Source organism: Megalobrama amblycephala, linkage group LG12 (genome assembly GCF_018812025.1).
Source record: "Megalobrama amblycephala isolate DHTTF-2021 linkage group LG12, ASM1881202v1, whole genome shotgun sequence".
Lineage (NCBI taxonomy): Eukaryota > Metazoa > Chordata > Actinopteri > Cypriniformes > Xenocyprididae > Megalobrama > Megalobrama amblycephala.
Window position 1 is genome coordinate 20364196 of NC_063055.1, and position 22778 is coordinate 20386973.

The 22778-nt window shown below is 37.4% G+C and overlaps 2 protein-coding genes and 4 non-coding genes across 13 annotated transcripts; 3 read left to right on the top strand and 3 right to left on the bottom strand.

Moving 5' to 3' along the window:
• Positions 1-959: 959 nt before the first annotated feature.
• On the top strand, positions 960-1031 carry trnah-gug. The gene has a single exon. It is a non-coding gene; the product is annotated as a tRNA-His (tRNA).
• A 345-nt stretch (positions 1032-1376) lies between these two features.
• tbc1d25 (TBC1 domain family, member 25) lies at positions 1377-13328 on the top strand. 2 transcript variants are annotated; one of them, XM_048209545.1, is made up of 8 exons: positions 1377-1782; positions 2251-2430; positions 7083-7192; positions 7366-7520; positions 8008-8132; positions 9352-9540; positions 9862-10137; positions 10223-13328. In XM_048209545.1, the coding sequence occupies exons 4-8, from the start codon at positions 7496-7498 to the stop codon at positions 11933-11935; spliced, it is 2328 nt and encodes a 775-aa protein (XP_048065502.1). In that variant the 5' UTR covers positions 1377-1782; positions 2251-2430; positions 7083-7192; positions 7366-7495; the 3' UTR covers positions 11936-13328. The 2 variants fall into 2 exon arrangements, with proteins under 2 accessions (XP_048065502.1, XP_048065501.1); XM_048209544.1 differs by lacking the exon at positions 2251-2430.
• A 924-nt stretch (positions 13329-14252) lies between these two features.
• Positions 14253-14325, bottom strand: trnav-cac. Its single transcript has one exon. It is a non-coding gene; the product is annotated as a tRNA-Val (tRNA).
• A 366-nt stretch (positions 14326-14691) lies between these two features.
• trnaf-gaa lies at positions 14692-14764 on the bottom strand. Its single transcript has one exon. It is a non-coding gene; the product is annotated as a tRNA-Phe (tRNA).
• A 567-nt stretch (positions 14765-15331) lies between these two features.
• trnar-acg lies at positions 15332-15404 on the top strand. Its single transcript has one exon. It is a non-coding gene; the product is annotated as a tRNA-Arg (tRNA).
• A 72-nt stretch (positions 15405-15476) lies between these two features.
• LOC125279642 (properdin-like) lies at positions 15477-22445 on the bottom strand. Of its 7 annotated transcripts, none has more exons than XM_048209549.1 (14): positions 22306-22445; positions 22128-22201; positions 21915-21968; positions 21727-21824; positions 21457-21530; positions 21075-21219; positions 19770-19936; positions 19513-19683; positions 19246-19440; positions 18989-19162; positions 16828-17019; positions 16119-16230; positions 15896-16004; positions 15477-15801 (listed from the first exon to the last, which is right to left on the bottom strand). In XM_048209549.1, exons 5-14 carry the CDS (start codon positions 21509-21511, stop codon positions 15793-15795), a joined length of 1329 nt encoding a protein of 442 aa, XP_048065506.1. In that variant the 5' UTR covers positions 21512-21530; positions 21727-21824; positions 21915-21968; positions 22128-22201; positions 22306-22445; the 3' UTR covers positions 15477-15792. The 7 variants fall into 7 exon arrangements, with proteins under 7 accessions (XP_048065506.1, XP_048065508.1, XP_048065509.1 ...); XM_048209551.1 differs by having other exon boundaries at positions 21457-21564; XM_048209552.1 differs by lacking the exon at positions 21915-21968.
• Positions 22446-22778: the final 333 nt, after the last annotated feature.

Sequence of the window (22778 nt, forward strand, 5' to 3'; positions counted from 1 at the left end):
TTTATTATTATTATTATGAGATGCATGTGACCATGCCAAAGGAACAGTCTCCAGGAGAATTCAACAGTGTCCCAGATGAGAAGAGTCCGTCTTGAATTTTTCAGTGCCATTGTTTATTTCAAGGTGCATGCCAGTAATGTTTTTTGTTTGTTTGTTTGTTTTTCCCCCCCCTAAGACATGTTTATAAAAGCTTAAATGCCCCTAATTGAACTAAGGCCTAATCCAGGCTTAATCTAAGCCTCATTTGTGAAACCGGGCCTATAAATACTAGTGTTTCTGTATCCTAAGTTAGTTCAAGCCTGGATCCTATTACTAATTTTTTTTCTACGGCCCATGGAAACATGGAGAACTTTGTCTTCACTAAATTCTTTATGTAATTCCCCTGGCCTACATTATTGTGAAGGCAAAGCTGAATTTTCAGCAGCCATATTGTCTTCAGAAATTTTATCATGATGATGATTTGGTACTTAAACATTTCTTGTTATTATCAAAGCTGAACAAGTTTGCTGCTTAATATTTTATGGAAACTTTGACACTAACATTCAAAAGTTTCTGGAAAGTTTTTTTTTTTTTTAAAGAAAGAAAGAAAGAAAGAAAGAAAGACCAATGGCAGTAGACTTACAAATGACTGCTATATCAAATAAATGCTGTTCTTTTGAACTATATATTTATCACGGAATCCTGAAAAAATGTAAGTTATCAACGTATAACTTAAATGCAGCCTTGGTGAGCATTACAGACTTAAAATAAAATATAAAAATCTTAATGATTCCAAACTTTTGACCGATAGTGTAAAAGTATATGATCTGAATTCGAGATAATCGACGAGCTGCCAAGTAGCTGTCCATGATAGATTAGTACAAAATATAAATGTAAACAACAACATATACATAGAGATATACAGAGAGATTCATTGTATTGTCTGAATCTACCGTGGCAGCACAGCTGCCGAGTAGCTCGCCGTGATCGTATAGTGGTTAGTACTCTGCGTTGTGGCCGCAGCAACCCCGGTTCGAATCCGGGTCACGGCATAGATACGAGGTGAAGCAGTTCTTTTGTGTGCTATGGATGATATAAAACTTCTAAGATGATACAATGTATACACAAATATGTTTGTGTGATTATAGTTTCTTTAATTTAAATATAATTGCTATGTTAATTGGCATATAGCTTTAAACTATTTGTCATCGTTGAATTTAGGAATTATTTGAAAAAGATCGCATTAAATATTGTAATCTTTAAAATATTGGTAAAATTACTGCATCTGTCCAAACATAAATCTTTTTTTTTTTTTTTTTTGACATGTATCATTCCTTCCCTCATGAATCCAATGATGTAATGCAAATGTGGCGTCATATCCTGTTGTTTGGTCCGATCTCAGGGAGACAGCCTTCGCTATGAAAGTAGCAAACGTAATGTCCTCTTATGTCATGATTATTGATCCAAGTGGACGAAGCACTGATTCCCCGTTTCACTCATACGTTAAAATACAGTTACACTTTATTTTTTAATACACGAAAGCATCTTGTTGTCTTGTACCGGGTCTTTTATTTTGAAACTTGCCAGCAGGATACTGGTTGTTTGACGTCTCTTGTTAACGGAATTTTCATTGAACCTGTCGAAGCTGTAAGAGAGGGGAAACGGGTACCTGGATCTATTGTTATTTTACTTTTAGTTTTTATTCTGGATGACGATAACGCAACCCTGAACGGAACCCCCCAAAGCGGACTACCCACCATGTCGGCTGAGGAGGAGAGGGGGGTAGTTCGTGTCAAAGTCAAGGTGAGAAATTGTGGGGACCGAGCGGCAGGTAGAAACCCCAATCACACACACACACACACAGCGGGATGGAAACACAACAACACTCAGCATTCCACGTAGTCCAGCCAGGCCAGCAGACAGTGTCTGGGTGCATGTCTGCGTCTGTCGTAGAGCTTTTTATCAGCCACAGTCTTCATGTCCATCGCTTTACTTCGCTGGCATCTCAGTTGTTTACACATCGTGACCGCATCATAATAATTCGTTTACAGAAGATGTGTAATAAACTTGTTTTAATCCATATATCTTTTTTTTTTTAGAAATATATTTATTTATCATTCAATTTAACATTTTATAGTCATCCTTTGTTGTTCGTGTCACATAAATGTTCAACATATACACATAAATACAATTTAGTCGTTGTCATACTGTTACAGTAATAATGAGTGTCACATGATCAACCTGCCATGTATTCTCTCGCTTGTTTTTCAGTCATTTCTCAGGTGTACAGTCTTTTTTAAGGAATACGAAAAGCAATGTATGCAGATGCAGGCCTTAGAGAACCACCATAAATGATTTAATGGCACTTAACATGTTGGGTTACTTGCAAAACAGAGGGGTTTTGCAGGCCTGTTTCTTCTTCAGGCCTTCTCTGTGGACATAAGAATTTAGGTCAGTGAATTTAATTTTAATCACAGTGAACTTGTAGTTAATCAAAGAGCTACACTTGCCTCCATGTCGCATATTCTTTAAAAAAAAAAAATCTACCATTTTTTTAATTTTCCACTTTTTTTTCAAGTCAAATGTATAATTGTCAATTGTATAATTTCCTGTCAACCCTCTCACACAATTTGTAAATAAATATATTTTTTAATATATATTTTAAGTTGATTCTGTTAGTAGTTATCAATACCAGAAAAAAAATATGATACAGTATTTAATATGCATGAGTGTGAAAGGCTAAATATGGTAATTGTGTCAGCACTTTGAAGATTTTCTGTGTCTGACTGTGGTGATGACAGTTTAATATATGGAGCGTCAAATCAGTCTGAAACCACCATGTAGCCTCAATTAATTTGTTCATGCAAGTGAATGCTAGATTTTAGATTTATGACACATTACTTTTGTTTTTGACAGTGTTGATCCCTTTTTTGAGTCAGTGTTGTTATTGTTAATTAAACCTGTTAACACTTTTTGTTTTCGATAATTGAAATAAAAGGAAATTAGATGGAAAAGATGGAAAACAAACAAAAAAATTTAAATGTTGCTGAAAAAACTTACTGAAATAAATGTTTAAAGGTGCTACAGAGGATGTTTTGTTTTATACATTTTTGCAATATTATTTGAAACTGCCTTCACTAACTGATAAAAGACTATTTATTAGGTGCACTGAAAGGAATAATATTAATATACATCATCTGTGCAAGAGGTAGGGCCATAAAAACATCAGCCAATCGTTTACGCGATCATCGCCATTACGTTCCTTGTGAGAGACGTGCGCTAATTGGCCCTCTGGCTTGTCAATCATTGCTATGACGTTCCTTGTGAGAGACGAGCACGCTCCAGTAACTTTCCACAAGTGCCGCATGCAATGTTTTTGTCAGGAGTAACAACTGCAGATTAGGAGTTACCTGCGGTGAGTCCGACATAATGAATCCACTAACACGACACAGCGAATGCTGGTGGTAAACACTCGTGTTCCAATACTCGTGCACGAGTTTTGGGAGGCGTTCCCTCGAAATGAGCTGTGAAGGGGGGGGGGGGTTCTAACAGTCTTTGGTTTCTCAGTCAACGAAAAGATCCTCTGTAGCACCTTTAAAGGTCCCGTTCTTCGTGATCCCATGTTTCAAACTTTAGTTAGTGTGTAATGTTGTTGTTAGAGTATAAATAAAATCTGTCAAATTTTAAAGCTCAAAGTTCAATGCCAAGCGAGATATTTTATTTAACAGAAGTCGCCTACATCGAACGGCCAGTTTGGACTACATCCCTCTACTTCCTTCTTTAATGACGTCACTAAAACAGTTTTTTGACTAACCTCCGCCCACAGGAATACACAAGAGTTGCGTTTGTAGAGTGTGTTTGTCGCCATGTCGTCGAAACGCTGTTATTTTCATCCCGCAGTCCAATCACCAGGGGCCTGTACCATGATGGTGGATGAACAAACTCAGGGTTATAGGATTAGTTTCGAGTTGACAAAACCAAACCACTCCAATCCAGCTTTGTTGGTACCATGATGCTGATCATCAACTTTCTCTGTCAACTCAGGCTTTGATCCTGAGTTTGTGGAGCGCGTGCACATGAATCCGTGACATCAGTGGCAAACAGCCAATCACATGCCTTGCAACAGAAATAAACTGATTCACTTCTCGCGAGAGAGTCAGCGCGATTCAAAACTCTTTCGCTGAAAATGAAGAATTTAAATGCATTTACATTATTGGAAAATACTTGTCTGTGAAAGAGGACAAATAAAAGAAATGATCTTTCTCTATCAGTGCAAGTGAAAGTTGTGAAGTTTAGGCCTATATTACATATGATCTATATATATTTATATTCATTGAGACTAAGTGCTTAATAACTACTGTTACACTAAACTTGCATGTGTGTAATGGATTAATAAAAATATAGATCATATAATTATACAAATCATATAAATTATATTATCATTAAAACCAGACAATTTCATCATTAAATATTTGTTTTTGCTATATAATGACCTTTAATTTGGAGGAAGAGAAACTGGGGGAGTGACTTTATTGTGTTGAGTGTGTCAGTGTGTCACTTAGTTTACATCTGATTGGTCCAATTTTAGTTTGAGATCTCTAATCCAGAACATAACCTGCCCCGGAGCAGGTTAGCCGTGGAGCGCAAGTTACTATGGCGATGAACACCGCTAAAAGTCAAGTTACTTTCATGGTACCTAAAACCCAGGATTGGCGCAAACTAATCTGAAATTTACCTGGCTAGCCAGCTAATCCAGCTTCATGGTACAGGCCCCTGGTCTGATTCCGGCTCAAATTGATAGGGTAAAATTAAAGACATGTTACAATAACACTGAGCGCGTGCATCTCCACGTTATGGTAAGAGGCGTGACCTTTCCGGGCAAGATGCGCTAAACTGCTGTCGAATCACAACACAGGAACCGCTGGCACAATCAGAACTCGTTACGTATTTCTGAAGGAGGGACTTCATAGAACAAGGAAGTCATCAGCCCGTTTTTATGACAGTGGAAACAGCGGTATACAGATAAGTAAATTATGTGAAAAATACTGTGTTTTTTTTACACGCGAAACATGAACACATGTTATATTGCACACTATAAACTAGGGCTGAAACGTTTAGTCGACATTATCGACAACGTCGACAATAAAAAATTGTCGACAAATATTTTGTTGATCTCATACAACCTATTTGAAAGGCCTGCAATACCGCGGTGTAACCAGTGGGGCGCTGTAGCGCAACACTGTAATGCAGCCCTCCTGGATCCAATCCAATAAAAGAAGTCAGCGCTTTGGACAGCATAGTGCAAACGAAGTCGAACCCGTGAAATGTGGGAGATTAAAATAGCATAAACATAACAAACATAACGTTTAGTATAACTACAGAATACTGTCATGCAGGGCCACCAACTCTCATTCAAACTCACTGTTCTCACGCCACACGTTCATTTTCTCACACAGTGAAAGATGCATCGCAGAGCAAAGAGGACACAGACAACGCACCGACAGATCAGGTTACTTTTGATATAAAACTAAGTCTAAGCTTTTAAATTCAGTCAATATTACTACGGGATTCAAACAATACTTGTGGTGGTAACGCTGTTTAACGTTGTGTGGCAGATCGCTGTAACACCTCGGTTCAAGCAGCATGTGAACCTATTCCTCTCTATTACAGCACGAAATAAACATGAATGAACATCAAAAAGTACTTACTGAACTTACTGAAATGAATCCATCTCTATTGTAATCACTTAATCGGAGTTTTAACCGCAGAAAGAAGTCAATAAAACTTGCAAACAAATATATCACACAAAATGTAACATTTACCTCAGGAAAGCCATTCAATGACCATAAACTTGATAGTTTGTGTGTGTGTGTGTGTGTGTGTGTGTGTGTGTGTGTATATATATATATATATATACACACACACACACACACACACACACATATATATATATATATATATATATATATATATATATATATATATATAAAATATAATATGATATATAATATGAGTGTGTATGTATGTTGTTGTTTCATTTTTCAAAAAAACCCCACATAATTACATTATATTTTTTTAACCTGAAGGATATTGGTCTATTCAGTTGGCTTGAAAATTATTAAAAATACACTTTTAAAAGCTGAAGTGATTTCTAGATTTACTAGTTAAAGTACAGTATAACTCAATATTTTAACTAATTGCTAAAGTAGAATAATCGAGCAAAGCTTACTGATTAATCAGTGCAATAATCGATGATTAGTCGATTAATCGTTCTAATAATCGATAGATTAATCGATTATCAAAATAATCGTTTGTTGCAGCCCTACTATAAACACAATCAAAGCTTCAAAAAACCACGAAAAACGGGACCTTTAAGTACTAAAATTAATAAAACTGAAACTAAAAATATAAAAAACAAAATAAAAAAACTACTAAAACAAACACTAAAGTGAAAACTGTAAATATATAAAAATAAAAGATAATTAAAATATTAATAAATATTATATATAAATAATACTAAAATAACACTCTTTTGAGTGATAGTCAAAGAAAAACACATTTGGGAGAAAATGGAAGAAGCTGGAGATGACATGAGTGAATATTTCTGAGCATTTTGATACAATTTAATTTATTCCATGAGATAAAAGTTTTGTATCCTGTTCTGTCCCACTACTCAAGAGTCAGTGGTATCAAATGGCAACCTAAGTCACAAAGTTTTGAATAATAAATTAAATTAGGTTCAGTGTGAACCTTGACAGATGTGCTGCAGTGTGTTCTGCTCGGGACAGATGACCTTGTAGTGCTGCGCTCAAGGTTTTAGCTCATGTTTGTGAAGTTCAAAGTAATCTGTACAGCCAGAGTCAGTTTCCCACGGTTGGTTGCAGCATCGACAGAAACTCAACAGGCAGTAAATCCACCTGAATAAATGTCACCTGATCAGATGATTTGCATTTCAGAGGATAGAGTGAATAGTCTTTCAGGACCTAAAAATTAAGATAAATAACAAAACTGTGTTATGTAAAATAGGGAATGTAACCCATTTTCTTCGTCTTTCTAAAATTGTACTTTTACTCCAAGCTTCCTGTTTTTCTGTCTGTTTGCAGAAGTGTGAAGGGGTGTTACCGGTGGAGTTCCGCTCCTTTGCTGTTGATCCTCAAATAACCTCATTAGAGGTGTTGCAGCATATCCTGATACGAGCCTTTGAGCTGAATGGGTGAGTGTGAACTCTGAAATTACAAAATATATATATTTTTGTTATAATTCTGATTTTGGTCTATTTAAAAATATGTATTGATAAGCCAATTTTAATGATTATTTAATAGCATTGATAGATAAATTAATTGCAGCAAACATAGATGCAGTCTTATTTTCTTTGGATCCCTGTAGGAAACGCAACTTTGGGATTAGCTACCTGTCCCGTGACCGCGGAGGTGTGGAGGTCTACGTGTCTCTGTTGTCTGACTGGGATTTAGATGCCGCCTTTGTCAGTGCGGCAAAGCCTTTCCTCCAGCTAAAGATGGACATCAAACCATCAGAGGACAGTGAGTGAATTGCACATTCTCCTGTTTGGAGAGTATTAAATGTCTGTCAATCTCAGTAGGTCCTGAAAATGTGTGGTTGCTCTGTCTCCCTTATCTGATCTCTGAATTAACCATTTATTATCTACAAATAAATAATCAATCAAATAAAAAAATGACTATATGTAAATTATTTTTGGATGATTTCCATTTAATTCAAATGATTATTCTGAAGCTCTGTGTATTTTTGAGTGCATTTCCTGATATAAATATTTTTAAGGAGGGAAATTCAAGTGATTGTTCTGTAATTTAATTATTTTGTGTATATTCCTGAGAAGATGCACATATTTCCAGTACGTTATTTTGTACATTGTGTCTTTATTGGGCACTGGAATTATTTTACAAAGATTCTGCATTGACCTTTAATCAAGACTAAAACAGTTTCTAATCCTTTTTTTTATTATTATTATTATTATTCTTTAATGATTTGTTTTCTCATATTCTTCCCAAGGTCCTGTTTTGGAGGATTGGGACATAATAAGCCCTAAGGATGTGATTGGCTCAGATCAGTTGCAGGGAGAGAAGAGGTCATTGGCATCTGCTGCACTTCCCTTCACACAGTCGCTGCTGTCCCAGGTTACTCATGATGTTCTTCACTCTGTCAGCCAGCTGTTTTACCAGCCAGTGTCTACTGCGTTCAGTCAGGTTCACAGTCTGCTGCATTTATACTGTAATTCATGGCAATTAGCCCCAAACAATTGAAGACGTTAGATATTTCAGGAGTTCTTGAAGGCGAAAGCTCTTTTGGTCTTGTAAGAAACAGCTTTGTGCTGCTAAATTATCGATCTGCGCATTTGGTGTTCACAAATTTTGACCAAATATTACACTGACCAAAGACTCACTTAGGTTTTAACCAAACCCCTGTCGATATCCTGCTTGTTTGGGCTTGGCTCATGAAGCCATCCAGTTTATAGAGTTAATAAAGGGGGCAGGTGCAAGTTTCAATATTAGGAATGTAACGATTCAGACAAAATGCATCATATTTCTTTGTGAAATTGAAATATCTTTATAACAAAACTGAATTGAAATTTTAAATCAAATAAATAAATGAATAAAGCAAATAAAAGATAATATGAGTACATGATCAACATGATTATTTGCTCTATCACAGGCTGAACTATCTGTAGCCATTTTAGAAATTTGTAAATGCGGTTGACGCTACCTGAATTTTTCAGGAGTAAATTCAGTTTTTTCAATTCGGTTATCTTTCCCGTAAATTACTGATCTCAGTGTGTACAGAACAAGAATAAGGTCCATTCACACCAAGAACGATAACTATAATGATAACTATATTAGCGTCCACACCAACGCACTATATCGTTCTGTTTATTTTAAGGGCACTGCAGTTTTGTCATCTGCCACTTTAAATGCTCAAGCTTTTTAAAGCAGGATGGATTCTGATTTGCTCTCAATGTTTTAATCATTCATCAGCTGGAAAAAAATCACGGTAAAGGTGATTCCAATGATATTGTTTCTTTGTGCCGTGACTGCCGTTATCATTATAGTTGTGTTGTGGACTCTGCTATTCTTTTATGTTTAGAACGATTTTCAGAACTATTTTTATCAATATAGTTCTCGTCCTTGGTGTGAACATGCTTTTAAGCACTAAAAGGTGAATTGACAATTTAGCTGCAGTGTGCACATGGCCACTGATAAGTAATTAATCTTATTCCAGATATTTTATGTGTAGGAATGTTTCTTTCCACCTAATATCATAGATTTAGCTAGAAATCTATATAAATTATGAACATTTTCTTTTATCTATTTCTCACATTGTACCTACCTCTACATTCAGGTGGGTCGCACTTTATCGCGTGTGCAGCAGGCCTTGAGTTGGTCCTATGGGGAGGAGGTGAAGCCATTCAAGCCTCCCTTAAATGATGCTGAATTCCACAGTTACCTGAACAGCCAAGGTCAACTGACCCGGCCAGAAGATCTTAGACTTCGTATATATCATGGTGGGGTTGAGCCATCCTTACGCAAGGTAACCAAACTGCTTTGCCATTATTTAACTAATCTAGTAATCTAAACAGTAATCTAACCCTTTACTTTGAATACAAATTTAGTTAATGAAGTTATTTTTATTAATTTTTGTAGCTTATTTAAAAACTCCATAATGGGTATTTAGAGCTAGTATAAAATATTTGATATATTTTATATCATACATGTATTTGTGTGTGTGTGTATAAATATCTTGAGGGCAACTTCCGCCCTGACGGACAACTCATGTCAGTTGAGCTCCATAGCAGGCCTCTTTGCATTTTTAGCTGACTTTTACTCATCCATCTCTGTATTTTTGTGATAGGTTGTTTGGCGATACCTCCTTAATGTGTACCCAGATGGTCTGACAGGGCAGGAGAGAATGGACTACATGAAGAGGAAGACGAGAGAGTACGACCAGCTGAAGAGTGAATGGACGGCACGGGTCAGCTCAGAGGATCTGGAGTTCATTCGGGGAAATGTTCTGAAAGATGTTCTTCGAACAGACCGAGCACATCCTTACTATGCGGGCTCAGAGGACAGCCCACATCTCACCGCCTTGACCGACCTCCTAACCACCTTTGCTATTACACACCCACAGGTAAACACGCAGTTCTACTCTTTGATGACACTAGGATGTCCTTTTATTTCTTTGGAATGTAAACTGTCCTCATTTGCTTTCACAGGTGTCTTATTGCCAAGGCATGAGCGACATTGCCTCGCCAATCCTCGCCGTCATGGACAACGAAGCTCACGCCTTTATTTGCTTCTGTGGCATTATGAAACGTCTCGAGGGCAACTTCCGCCCTGACGGACAACTCATGTCCATTAAGTTCCAGCATCTTAAGTTGCTTCTGCAGTATTCAGACCCTGAGTTTTATGCCTACCTAGTCTCGAAAGGTGCTGACGATCTGTTTTTCTGTTACCGCTGGCTGCTTTTGGAGCTAAAGCGTGAATTCGCTTTTGATGATGCCCTGCGAATGCTGGAGGTCACCTGGAGCTCCTTGCCACCTGATCCACCTGAGACAGAGGTGGAACTTCTGGGGCCAGCACTTGAGGCAGATCAGCCCAACGGCTCTCAGAATGTCCATCAGAATGTGGATATGGAGGAGATGGAAGAGAAGCTGACAGAAAGGCAGAGGAAACGTCACATGCTAAGACCATCTCGAGAGGAGGCAGATGGGGGACGTTCCCTGGTCGTAGAGGAGGAGAAGGGGTCTCGGAAGGAAGGCGAAGGAGAGTACGGTGTAGATGACATGGTCAAGAATGATGTCACGGCTCCGGCTCCCTCATTTGAAAAACAGGCCAGTTTTGGGGAATTCAAGTACTATAGTGGCCGTAACGAGGACAGCTTTGAGATGAATGAGAATGATTGCTCCGATCCCACATTATCTCCAGTACAGTTTCAGTCTGCACACTCTACGTTGCCATTCTCGGCCCGCCAGTCCACAGAGGAAAGTGAGGATGACCCTGGAGAGCAGGAACCTCTTATTGGTAATCATACACCATCATCTCCAGGACAAAGAGACTCTCCCAATGGTCAGGCAGCTTCCCCAGAATCATCTCTTCCTTCCTGTCTACCAAACTGGAAAAGTAGCTCCAATCAGTCACTGGAAGCATCTAATTCTGCCACTAGTTGGAGAACGGCATCTCCTGATGCCCTGTCAAAATGCACATCCTCTTCCTCTAGTGGAGACAAAGCCATGTCTCCTGATAAACCTTCTGGGGGGTTCATGTCCTCACAAGTTGTAATAAACGGAACCGGGTCTCAGTCCCCATCAGTGGTCGCAGGGAAATCTTTACTGGCGTCTCCATCACAGAGTTACAATCGGTCACTTCTCTCTTCGCCAGTTTTATCTTTCGGCAAGTCCCCGTCTTTGCCCAAAGCATTCTCCAGCAATCTCCCCTCGCCATGCAGACCCACTGGGTCTGGCTTAACCTCTCCAAACACAAACAAACCAGAAGGAGGCGGAATTAAACCCTGCTCACTTCCCCCTCCGCAGGAGTTCGGGAAAGGGAATCCCTTCATGCTTTTCCTTTGCCTTTCTATCCTACTAGAACACCGTGATCACATTGTCAAAAACAGCCTAGACTACAATGAGCTGGCCATGCACTTTGACCGCCTGGTCCGTCGCCACAACCTCGGGCGTATTCTGCAGCGAGCTAAAGCCCTCTTCGCAGACTACCTGCAGAGTGAAGTATGGGACTCTGAGGAAGGGGATGAAGTCAGCTTGGACTCCCCAGCCACAGCGGAGACATCCCCCCAAACACCCAACACTAGGCCCCCTTTCCTCAATGTACAGCCCTCTCAGGGTACCTTCCCGAATTCAACCTATAATCTGGCCAATACCATTCCCTCTCCAACAACTCCCATTGCCCTCTCTCCATCCGCTTCTTGATTCTGTGCAGTAGAAGATCATCTCCAGAAACCACCTCCGGACCACAAGCGGATACAGAAGCAAGTTTTTCTGTACCATGCCGAGTCACAACTTACCTTTGTGCTTTACATGTGCTTTATGGAACTTGTTTTGTTTTGTTAACAACCAAAGCTTAGTGACTTTCTCTCTTTCTTTTTTTGCCTTATCCGACCTTCCAAGTGAAGCCCCTTTCATTGTACTGTATCTTATTTTTTTATTGCACTTTATTGATTGTCCTTTGAAAGGGCAGGCCAGTTTTTGTCTCCTTTCACTTTGTAAATAACACTTTCAAAAGGCACATTATGGGCACCTAAAACCCCTGTTATAGTAGCCTCACTTACCTGAGACAAAGCAACAAGATTTTACTGTTATTTATTTCTCTGTGTGCAATCTTTATTTTGGATGAAAAGGGTTGAATCAGCTTCTTCTAAGGTTATTGTGGCTGTGTTGTTGTAGGGAGGAGAATGTTTACCAAGTAAAGCTTTTGAGACACCCTCGGAAATTCATTAATGAGTTTGTTTGACATTGCCAGCAGCAAAGATGTATTTGGTATGCTGATATATGTCAGTTGTACTTTATGAGAACCTTAAGCCTTGACTTTTGTTTGTACAAAACATTTGAGTGGAGACGAAGGTGCTGAAGCATTATCCAGTATCCCACCAATGTGAAACCTTCAGTTGTAGAATAGGTAACATTCAGCCCCAATCTTGAATTAATCTCTGAACTACTAATGGAGCTCTCCTCTTCTCTAGTGTACAACAGCTATTTGCTGTAGTTCTACATTAAGTGTATGTTTCTGTAAAGCACCACTCCTACTAAGATCAACATGGAGAATGGCTGGTAATTTGGTGACACTTATCCTCGCCTTTGGAGAAGTGCCTCATTTCACTGAATTAGCCATTTTTGTCTCTCTCTTTACTGTGTAAATATAAGTTCATTGCTTTCATCCATCTTCCACCAAAGGTTTGTCTGTTCATTTGTTGCCATAACAACTTTGTCATCAAGAGGCAACAATCAACGATCCCTGCTGTTAAAAAATCACAAAGTATTACAAAAGTGTTTTAATGCCTTTAGCAGAATGATTTTCATTGGAGACCTTGTAGACTCATTCTTTATGTCTTAATACCAAGTGTTCTTTTCGCTTTTTTTCTAAGTGCTAAAATAAACCTGCACATGGACTAAAAAGGATTTTCCTGGAAAGTGGAACAGTTAAAGAGTCCTGTTCATCAGCATTATGTGTATACAACATGTATGTAAGTTTTTCTGATTTTGATTTGGTTCTATATGATAGTATTTTACTCATACCTGTGGAGAGACTTGCTAGACTGAATGCTTGCAATACTCCTATTTGTACAATAAATTCACTGAATATTGATTGATCAATGATCATTCTTTTTAAACAATTATACAAAGAAACCGTAAATACTTTCCCAGACCCTGGCTGGAAATTTTATCTCAATTTTGTAACATGGTAGCTGGTTTCTAGCTGGTCCAAGCTGGTACATTGTCTTGGGCCAGCAACATTAGCTGGTAAACCAGCTAATGACTAGCTACCATGCTTCACAACATAGCAGTTTAAAGTGGATTTTTCACCAATGATTACCAAAATCTTACAGCTTTCCAGGCTAAATTGCTTAAGTGGATATGCCATAGTGCCTTATTTTGGTAGACACGAGGTAGCTGTTTAGTCACGCAGAGTAGAATAGTTTTATTTAGTTATTAATGAGTTAATTATTGTGGTGTTTGTTGTTTTAGTGCCATAAGTCATTTGAGCATTTTGTTGCTAAAATGAATGTGTAGATTTTCATAATGCTTTTTATAGACATGTTATCTATTTCAGTGCTTCTTTATCCTGTCTTGGAGACCACCACCACTGCACATTTTGGACGTCTCCCTTATTGGACCCAGCCGTTTCGGGTCTTGCAGTCTCTACTGCAGTAAATGAGCTGATGAGTTTAATCAGGTATGTTCAATAACTGCAGTGGTGGAGGGTCTCTAGGATAGGGTTTGAGAAGCACTGATCTATGATTTCTTTGAAACAGCCAGGAAAATGGTAAATCTTGGAAGCATTATTGGTTTGATGTAATAACTGGTTGATTTCAATTGATTTAATGTAGCTTTTAACTCAAATATATAAGCAAATTTATTAGCACATAGCTATTATGTAATTTTGTGATTTAGTTTTTCATGTTCAACAGTGTTTCAGTTTTTTCTAACATTCTAATATTACTACAATAACATTCCTTCAGTACTAGTTGAGAAATGGATATTTTGTTTTAGGTAAGGGGGGAAAATTTTTTGTTTCCGCCCGGTTTCGAACCGGGGACCTTTCGCGTGTGAGGCGAACGTGATAACCACTACACTACGGAAACGCATGTAATCTGATTTTAGGGCGTGGTTTATAATACGACGTATATGACGTATGTACATGTTAACTAGTTAGTTCAAGTAATTGGGTAATTTAAGTTCTGGCATATTTTAAAGTTATATAAAAAATCTAAGCCACCACTGTCATTTTAACAATGGCTTTTCTCTTGGTCTGATTCTTTCTTAAAGAACAAGTGTAGTCTGTTCTCTCCATCCATTTTGTTCATTTTAAATGAAAGATACTTAAAATTTACAAGATGCTTGTACTCTCTATCGTACAGATGATTTCTGTGCTTAAGATAGGATTTTTTTTCTTATGGGTCTTTTGATATGGCTCTTGGCCTCTAAAACTATTTATTTTTGGATCAAAATGCCGAAACCCGGGATCGAACCAGGGACCTTTAGATCTTCAGTCTAACGCTCTCCCAACTGAGCTATTTCGGCGGATGAGGTATTTGGTTTTGTGAAGCTTTTTTTAAAAATAGATATATACATGTGGTTGTATACAGAATAGCGATGTACTACAACAAGAGTAAAACTCTCTAAGACCGACAACTCTGCCAACCATTTTAATTAAATTACGATCTACCCAATTATGAAACAACGCCAGAAGCAACGGCTTGTCGTTTACACACTTGCATGCTTTCTGAAACGCGTGTAATGACTTTTTTCTTAATAACCATACAATTTCTAAGGCTATGACCACGTGACTCTATGGAGTATCTCTCATTTCGAAGGCTGCTGCGCCCTCCTGTGGTCGTGATTGTCTGCCGCACACGTCGTCGCGGATTTTTCATTTCAGAAAAAGAAACCGTAATAAACTTGACTGTTTATTCCTCGTGAGCTTAAATTATTGTGATTTCTCTCTTTGAAAGGTAATGGTTACTTTTCTGAAATGAGGCAGCCTCAATAATGTTTACGGCCGACAACAGGACCACAGGACCACAGGAGGGCGCAGCAGCCTTCGAAATCAAATAGTACATAGAGTCACGTGGTTTTTAACCAAACGTCGGGCCAGTGGCGCAATGGATAACGCGTCTGACTACGGATCAGAAGATTCTAGGTTCGACTCCTGGCTGGCTCGCATCTTTTCTTTATTCGACTGATTGAAGGGATAACGTCAAGCATTGTATTACATACACTACATGACATTGCATTACTTTAATACTTTATTGTGGCAGCAAAGCAGATTTTACAGAATTGTGCATTAATCAGCAATCAACCAATTTATCACATACACTACATGATCTTGCATTACTTTAATACTTTATTGTGGCAGCAAAGCAGAGTTTACGGAGTGTGAATTAATCAGCAATCAATCCAATCCATATAACAAAAGCTAACAAAGCAAGTATTTTTCTGTTGGTAGCATGTTTCATAAGAGAACAGCTTGGCATGTTGAGGTTCTTCTAACTGCTGGTGAGTACAGTGACTGGTCCTCTTGTCTTCAACAGCTACTCTGGACTCTGCACTCAATCATCCTGATAACAGCGAGAATATGTTGTTAAAATTAAAATGCATTCCCTTTAATTAGCTAAAATTAATATACATATGCTCTGAGCATAATATTACAACCTCATCCTTGCACTCAGGGACATTATTACATGGTCTTCTCTCGGTTTCAGTTTTCAAATCTTTACAGTTCACTTTTGGCACCCCTGAGAACATACTGCGGTCTTTGGAACTATGAGAGATAAAGAAAACCACTGAAACAATGCACAACCTACCGTATGCATGTAATGGAATCGCACCCATATATGACTTATTATTATAAACACATTTTTCTTTCAATACCTACCGGTAGTCGGAGATGTCAGGAACACACTTTCTTTCTCTTGTTTGTGCAGAGCCTGGCCCACAGGCAGGTTTGCAATAAATCCACTCACTCCACTCTGACAAGACACCTTCCACTGAACATAGTAAGAGATAGTTATTTGTTTGGAAAACTGACCTTCCACCTGTGAGGTTTTGGAAAATCCTAATTTTATCATCTAATATCATCATTCATAATGTAGTGAATATACAATTTGTTTGAGATGTACTAATATTTAGCACTCAATTTGAAAAATGTTACACATTTTGATGCTAAACAATAAAAATGTGCATGCTTTGCATTTATGTAGCTTAAAACTGAAAAACATGCGCTGTGTCCGAATATGCCTACTTCCACACAGAGTATCCAAAAAAACTGTACGTATATCCGAATTCATAGTATTCATAAAACAGTAAGCGAAAAGTACCTGGACGATCTACTACTTCTGCCAAGATTCTGGAGTGCGCATCCAATGGACACTTTACTATCCCATAAGGCCACAGCAGAGGAATCGTGAACGGCAGTGAAGTGTCGCAACTGAAGCCGGTAGGTCATGTGACAGTGACAACATGGCGATTGTACTTCATCATCAATTTCAATTCATACCATACAGAACATACTTTTTTTTGTAGTACCTGTAGTACCTAGAGAGTATGCAATTTCGGACACAGCTATGATTTTTCTTTGCACTCACTTCTACAGCCATCAATGTCATAGCAGTTGCCGTGTTCAACAATATCTCCAGTACAGAAGTTTCCCTCGTGTTTTCTACCAACGCACTCTCTCTCTCTCCTTCGGTTTCCTTCCCTGTTTTTACATGTGATATCTCTAGTGGAAGGTTTTTTACATCGACCCCACTCACTCCATTCAGACCACATCCCGTGTACTGACAGAAAGAAAGAGAGAAAAATGTTACTAAGTTAAAGGGATAGTTCCATACTACTTTGGTTCATCTTCAAAACACAAATGCTTCAAAGCATTCATACAGAGTTTGTAAAAGAAATCCATATGAATCAAATGGTATAAGTTTTCTGAAAAGACATGATCACTTTATATGATTAATTGATTTGATTTCATTTGGGCTTTTATTCACGTGAACAGTGAATATAAACAGAAGCTCAACCATACTTGCTTGATGAGTGAGAAGAAACCTGATTGTTCAAACATGCTGGCGGAACACACGAGAATGAACCTCATTGGTTCTTGCACATCAAGCAAGCACGCTTGCGCTTCCGTTTACCAGAATTGAATGCTGTAAAGTAGTGCTGTCAAATCGATTATTCACGATTAATTGCATCTAACATAAAAGTTTGTGTTTACGTGTGTGTATACACGCACACACACATACATAATATATATAATAATACATATATACAGTACAGTCCAAAAGTTTGGAACCACTAAGATTTTTAATGTTTTTAAAAGAAGTTTCGTCTGCTCACCAAGGCTACATTTATTTAATTAAAAATACAGTAAAAACAGTAATATTGTGAAATATTATTACAATTTAAAATAACTGTTTTCTATTTGAATATATTTCACTAAGTAATTTATTCCTGTGATGGCAAAGCTGAATTTTCAGCATCGTTACTCCAGTCTTCAGTGTCACATGATCCTTCAGAAATCATTCTAATATGCTGATCTTCTGCTCAAGAAACATTTAATGTGTACAATTGTACAAAATATTTGTGTACAATATTTTTTTTCAGGATTATTTGATGAATAGAAAGTTCAAAAGAACAGTGTTTATCTGAAATCTAATCTTTTGTAACATTATAAATGTCTTTACTGCCACTTTTGATTGATTTAATGCATCCTTGCTGAATAAAAGTATTAATTTCTTTCATTTCTTTTCAAAAAAATAAAAATAAATATTCTTACTGACCCCAAACTTTTGAACGGTAGTGTATAATGCTACAGAAGCTTTGCATTTCAGATAAATGCTGTTCTTTTGAACTTTCTTTTCATCAAGGAATCCTGAAAAAAAAGTACACAACTGTTTTCAACATTGAAAATAATCATAAATGTTTATTGAGCAGCAGATCAGCATATTAGAATGATTTCTGAAGGATCATGTGACACTGAAGACTGGAGTAACGATGCTGAAAATTCAGCTTTGCATCACAGGAATAAATTACTTTGTCAAATATATTTAAATAGTACACAGTTATTTTAAATAGTAATATTGTGAAATATTATTACAGTTTTTTACTGTATTTTTTATTAAATAAATGTAGCCTTGGTGAGCAGACGAAACTTCTTTTAAAAACATTAAAAATCTTAGTGGTTCCAAACTTTTGGACTGTACTGTATATATTATATATATGTCAACAATATATTATATGTAAACACACTCATATATTATGTAAACACAAACTTTTATGTTAGATGTGATTAATCGTGAATAATCAATTTGACAGCACTACTGTAAACATTGCTGATCCACGCTGATCAATGCTAATATGTGAATAAAAGGGTAAATTATATATGTTCATAATATAAAGTGATCGTGTCTCTTCAGAAGACTTGGATTAAACCGCTTGATTCATATGAATTTATTTCACGATTTTTTATGAACATTTTAAACCATCTGAGTTTTGGGTGAATAAACTTCGAATGGAGTGACAGAAATCTCTCAGATTTTATTCAAAATATCTTCATTTATATTCCAAAGATAAACAATAGTCTTATGGGTTTGGAATGACATAAGAGTGAGTAATAGATGACAGAATTTTCATTTTTGGGTGAACTATCCCTTTAAGCAATCAATTTGTATGGCTGTATTATCATACATATGTTTTTTGTTTGTTTTCATGTTCATTTAGATAAATCTTTCATTGTGTCAAGCTACTTACCTGGACAGTCGATATCAGTGGAGCAGACACCAGTTTTTTGCTCTTCACCTCTACACTCTCTGCCACCATGTTTGGGACTAGGAGAATTACACACCCGTCTTTGTGTCTGCCGGCCCAATCCACACGTCACAGAGCAGGGTGTTGAACCTGACCAAGGGCCCCAGTTTCCATCAACTGTGAAGTAGAGATATAAAGCTCTGGTTTCTACAATTCTCGTATTTCTCGCAGTTTTGTGGAAGAAAAAAAAAGCATATTACTTGGACAGAAAGGTAGTCCGCTGCAAGGGCGGGTGTCTGTGTCAAAGCCCTCGCAGTATCTGCCAGGTGGAGCCGTGGATGGAGTGGGGTTGGTGCAAGTCCTTTTACGAAGTTCTTTCTGAGTGTTATGTCCTTCATCAATACAAGTAGATTGACAGGGACCCCAGCTTCCCCAACTGGACCACCCACCATGAGCTTGACATCAAATGAGAGCATGGTCTTAATTTTCAGTATCTTCAGTAAGCAAAAAAAGAAAACTATACTTACTCGGACAGATCACTTCAGTGATGCAAGAGGCAATTTCTTCCTGTTCACCCCTACAGGAGCCCCCACATTGTGGAACTGGGTTAGTGCAGGTCCTTTGCCTTTTTTTTATTCCCTTCTCACACGTGACTGAACAGGGCTGCCAGCCTCCCCACTCTGACCAACCACCTTCCACTGGAGTACACAAATTTAAGGAAATATGAGAAAGATCATAGAATGCTTTATGTCTAAATGTAACAATTACTTAATGTTCTTTTTACCTGGGCAGCATTGTTTTTTCACACATGGTTTAGTTTGAACAGTTCCTAGGTTCGCACTGTCTAAGCAAGTACCAATTCCATAACAAGACCGTCGCCTTTGCGTTACTCCCTCTGTACAACTCACAGAGCACTCGCCCCAGGAAGACCACTCAGTCCATGCTGCCGGCCTGGAGGTCAACAGACAAGATTTTTCTAAAGGATATGTGCATCATTTGATCTCATTTGTTTCAGTTCAGCTAATTCAGTAGCTTGAAGAGTTAGATTAAAGTCACCGTGAGATTTTATGGAATATTGCAGTATTTATTATAAATTATTTATCTGTGCACATCATTCTTTTTTACTACAGGTGCCCTAGTAATCTTTAATCCCAATATCTTCCTCTTGCCACAACATCTCTTTTCCTCTCTGATGACGTTTACTGGCACAAGGGCGGGACAACCTGTCACTCACATGATCCAATCAATTTCCGATGGACAAATCTAAGTCCCACCCTACATTTTTTCTTGTTTGATAAGCCATTTCAATTGAATATTAGTCCCAATAGTGTATAAAAGTCTATCGCAACTTCTGTTTCATGCTGACTTTAAGCAGTGTTATTGAAAAGGTGAAATAGTCTCCAATATATTTTTTACCGTAAAAAGTGCATTACGATTTAAAAAGGTTTCCTAAAAAAAGGAACATAAACATTGCATTATTTTAAGCTGCATTGAAATAGAAGTAGCGACAGATCTTCTCTTCCGTATTGTGATGTACATTCAAGTGTAATGGATTATTAAAAAGACTTGGTTCTACATTTACATTTACATTTATGCATTTGGCAGACGCTTTTATCCAAAGCGACTTACATTGCATTATACTATACATTTGTATCTGAGTATGTGCAATCCCTGGGATCGAACCCGTGACCTTGGCATTGCTAGTGCCACACTCTAACCACTGAGCTACAGGAAAGCTCTATGCAACGATTGTTGATTAAGTGAACTAAATGATTGAAGTCTCATATTCCATTCAATATTCACTTGACGATTGAGTTATGACATTATGATTAAACATCAAAAAAATTGAAAACATAAATGAATAATAAACATGGAGGAATCATTACATGCATTTACAAAATTAATAGGGTGAAATTTCATTTTATGTCATCTATTATATTTGTTTAACAAAATATAAAATAACAAATAGGAAATAGTTTTCCCATCATCAGTTTTTCACTCCATTAGACACAAATAAATTTCAATGTGGCATTTATCATAATAGGGTTCTGAATATGAACATTATAAGCATCACTTAAGTGAAACTTACCCACAGTACATACACTTTCCATCTGCATTCATGTAGCCGTAGTTGGGGTTCATGCAACAGTCTCTTTTTTCAGCCTCACCCAACAAATCACCACATTTCCCAGTGGAAAGGGAAAATGCTGAATAACACTGCACCTTCTGTGAAACTTCATAAAGACTCCAAATTAATGAATGAATTAAATACTTATTACACATATTGTCTGGTATCTGTTAAGGCACAGATGGACCGTATGTATTATATTATGTTTCAGATATTATGATTCACAAAAACAGTTATAGTCACAAAGTACAAAAAGTATTTGAGAAAAAGGCCAGTCAGCTAGCTATATTATTTCTTAATATTCATTTATATATTATTAAATATTTATATATTGTCTTCCAACCTGATTGCTGGACATAAATCCCGAGGAGCACAATCCCCCACAAGATCAGATTCATACTGGCTCAATTTTGGATTCTGAACGTGGAAAGTAAGTTAGATTCAATAAAGCCTGTGAATAAAATACTGCAATAATGTGACTGAAGAAACTGCAGACAAATGTGGGTCTGGGTTTTTGATCAATAGTGCATCAAACAAATCATTAAAGGTTCAAATATTAAGTTCATATATGATAAATTCACTATTTTAACCAATTTAATTTTTAACCACTTACCTCACACGCTTCCCTTTCTTGTGGCAGTTCAAGAGGCTGCAACAGCGAGTGGTTTGTTTCGTCCTGCCTCAATAGTGACTTTCAAAAATCTTAGAGAGCTGTTCACGAAAACAGGAATTATTCATTGTGAAACTGCTTAATCAGCTTCCCTTATTTGAATATGATTTTGCAGATTCATCAGCATTTACCTGCTGGTTTGTTAAAGAACATAATAGTTCAGTTGCACCATTTCTTCATTTCAGCTGTTGTGTAAGTCACGTATACGGTCAAAACGCGTCCTACTAATTTTTTCAAATGTGTCCTACTAACCCACCCACATGCATATAACAATATTTGGCTAAAAGCTGCATAATACAGAAATGAAGTCAAAATTAAAATTTTGAATGTAAAGTATAGCCTACTTCCGATCCGTGTCGTTTTTTTTTCGGGGTTGGTGGTCGGTCAAAAAGAATTTCTCAACGAGACCTCCGCAGACCTCCAAAAAAAAAAAAACGGGGAAAAAAAAAAAAAAAAAAAAAAAAAATTCAGGCTACATTTATAATGTTCAGTCATCAAATTCAGTCATTTGTCAAAACTCACCTTTATACTTGGACCAGTACTTTCCACTGTAATAAAAGTGTTGTACTTTAATGATTGCAATTAATCTGATTATTTTGGGGAAAGCAGAAGTGCTACATTTCCCACCGTTTTTCTCTCAGAGTGCAGAAGAATGTGCACTGTTTTTTTTTTTCTTTCCCATAAGCATATGTTTTTTAGAGCTGCAAATTGCGCAAGCATTTTTTAAGCATTGTGCAATCTCATTTTGTGTTCTAGGCACTAAAATATCTACATAGGAGCCTAAGTAGGGCCAAGTGAAATTTGATTTATGTAAGCAGTAAGTGTATAGCACTCTTGGCTCCATTAAACACCATGTTTAAATCCCATCCCAAGAAACAAGCAAGAACTTTGTTGGAATTGATACAACTGGAAGTGCAGCTGTCTCGACACCATATAAGGAAAAAAAACGAACAGAAACTTTAGTGGTCTTCAAATGCTTTGCGATCCAGGTTTGA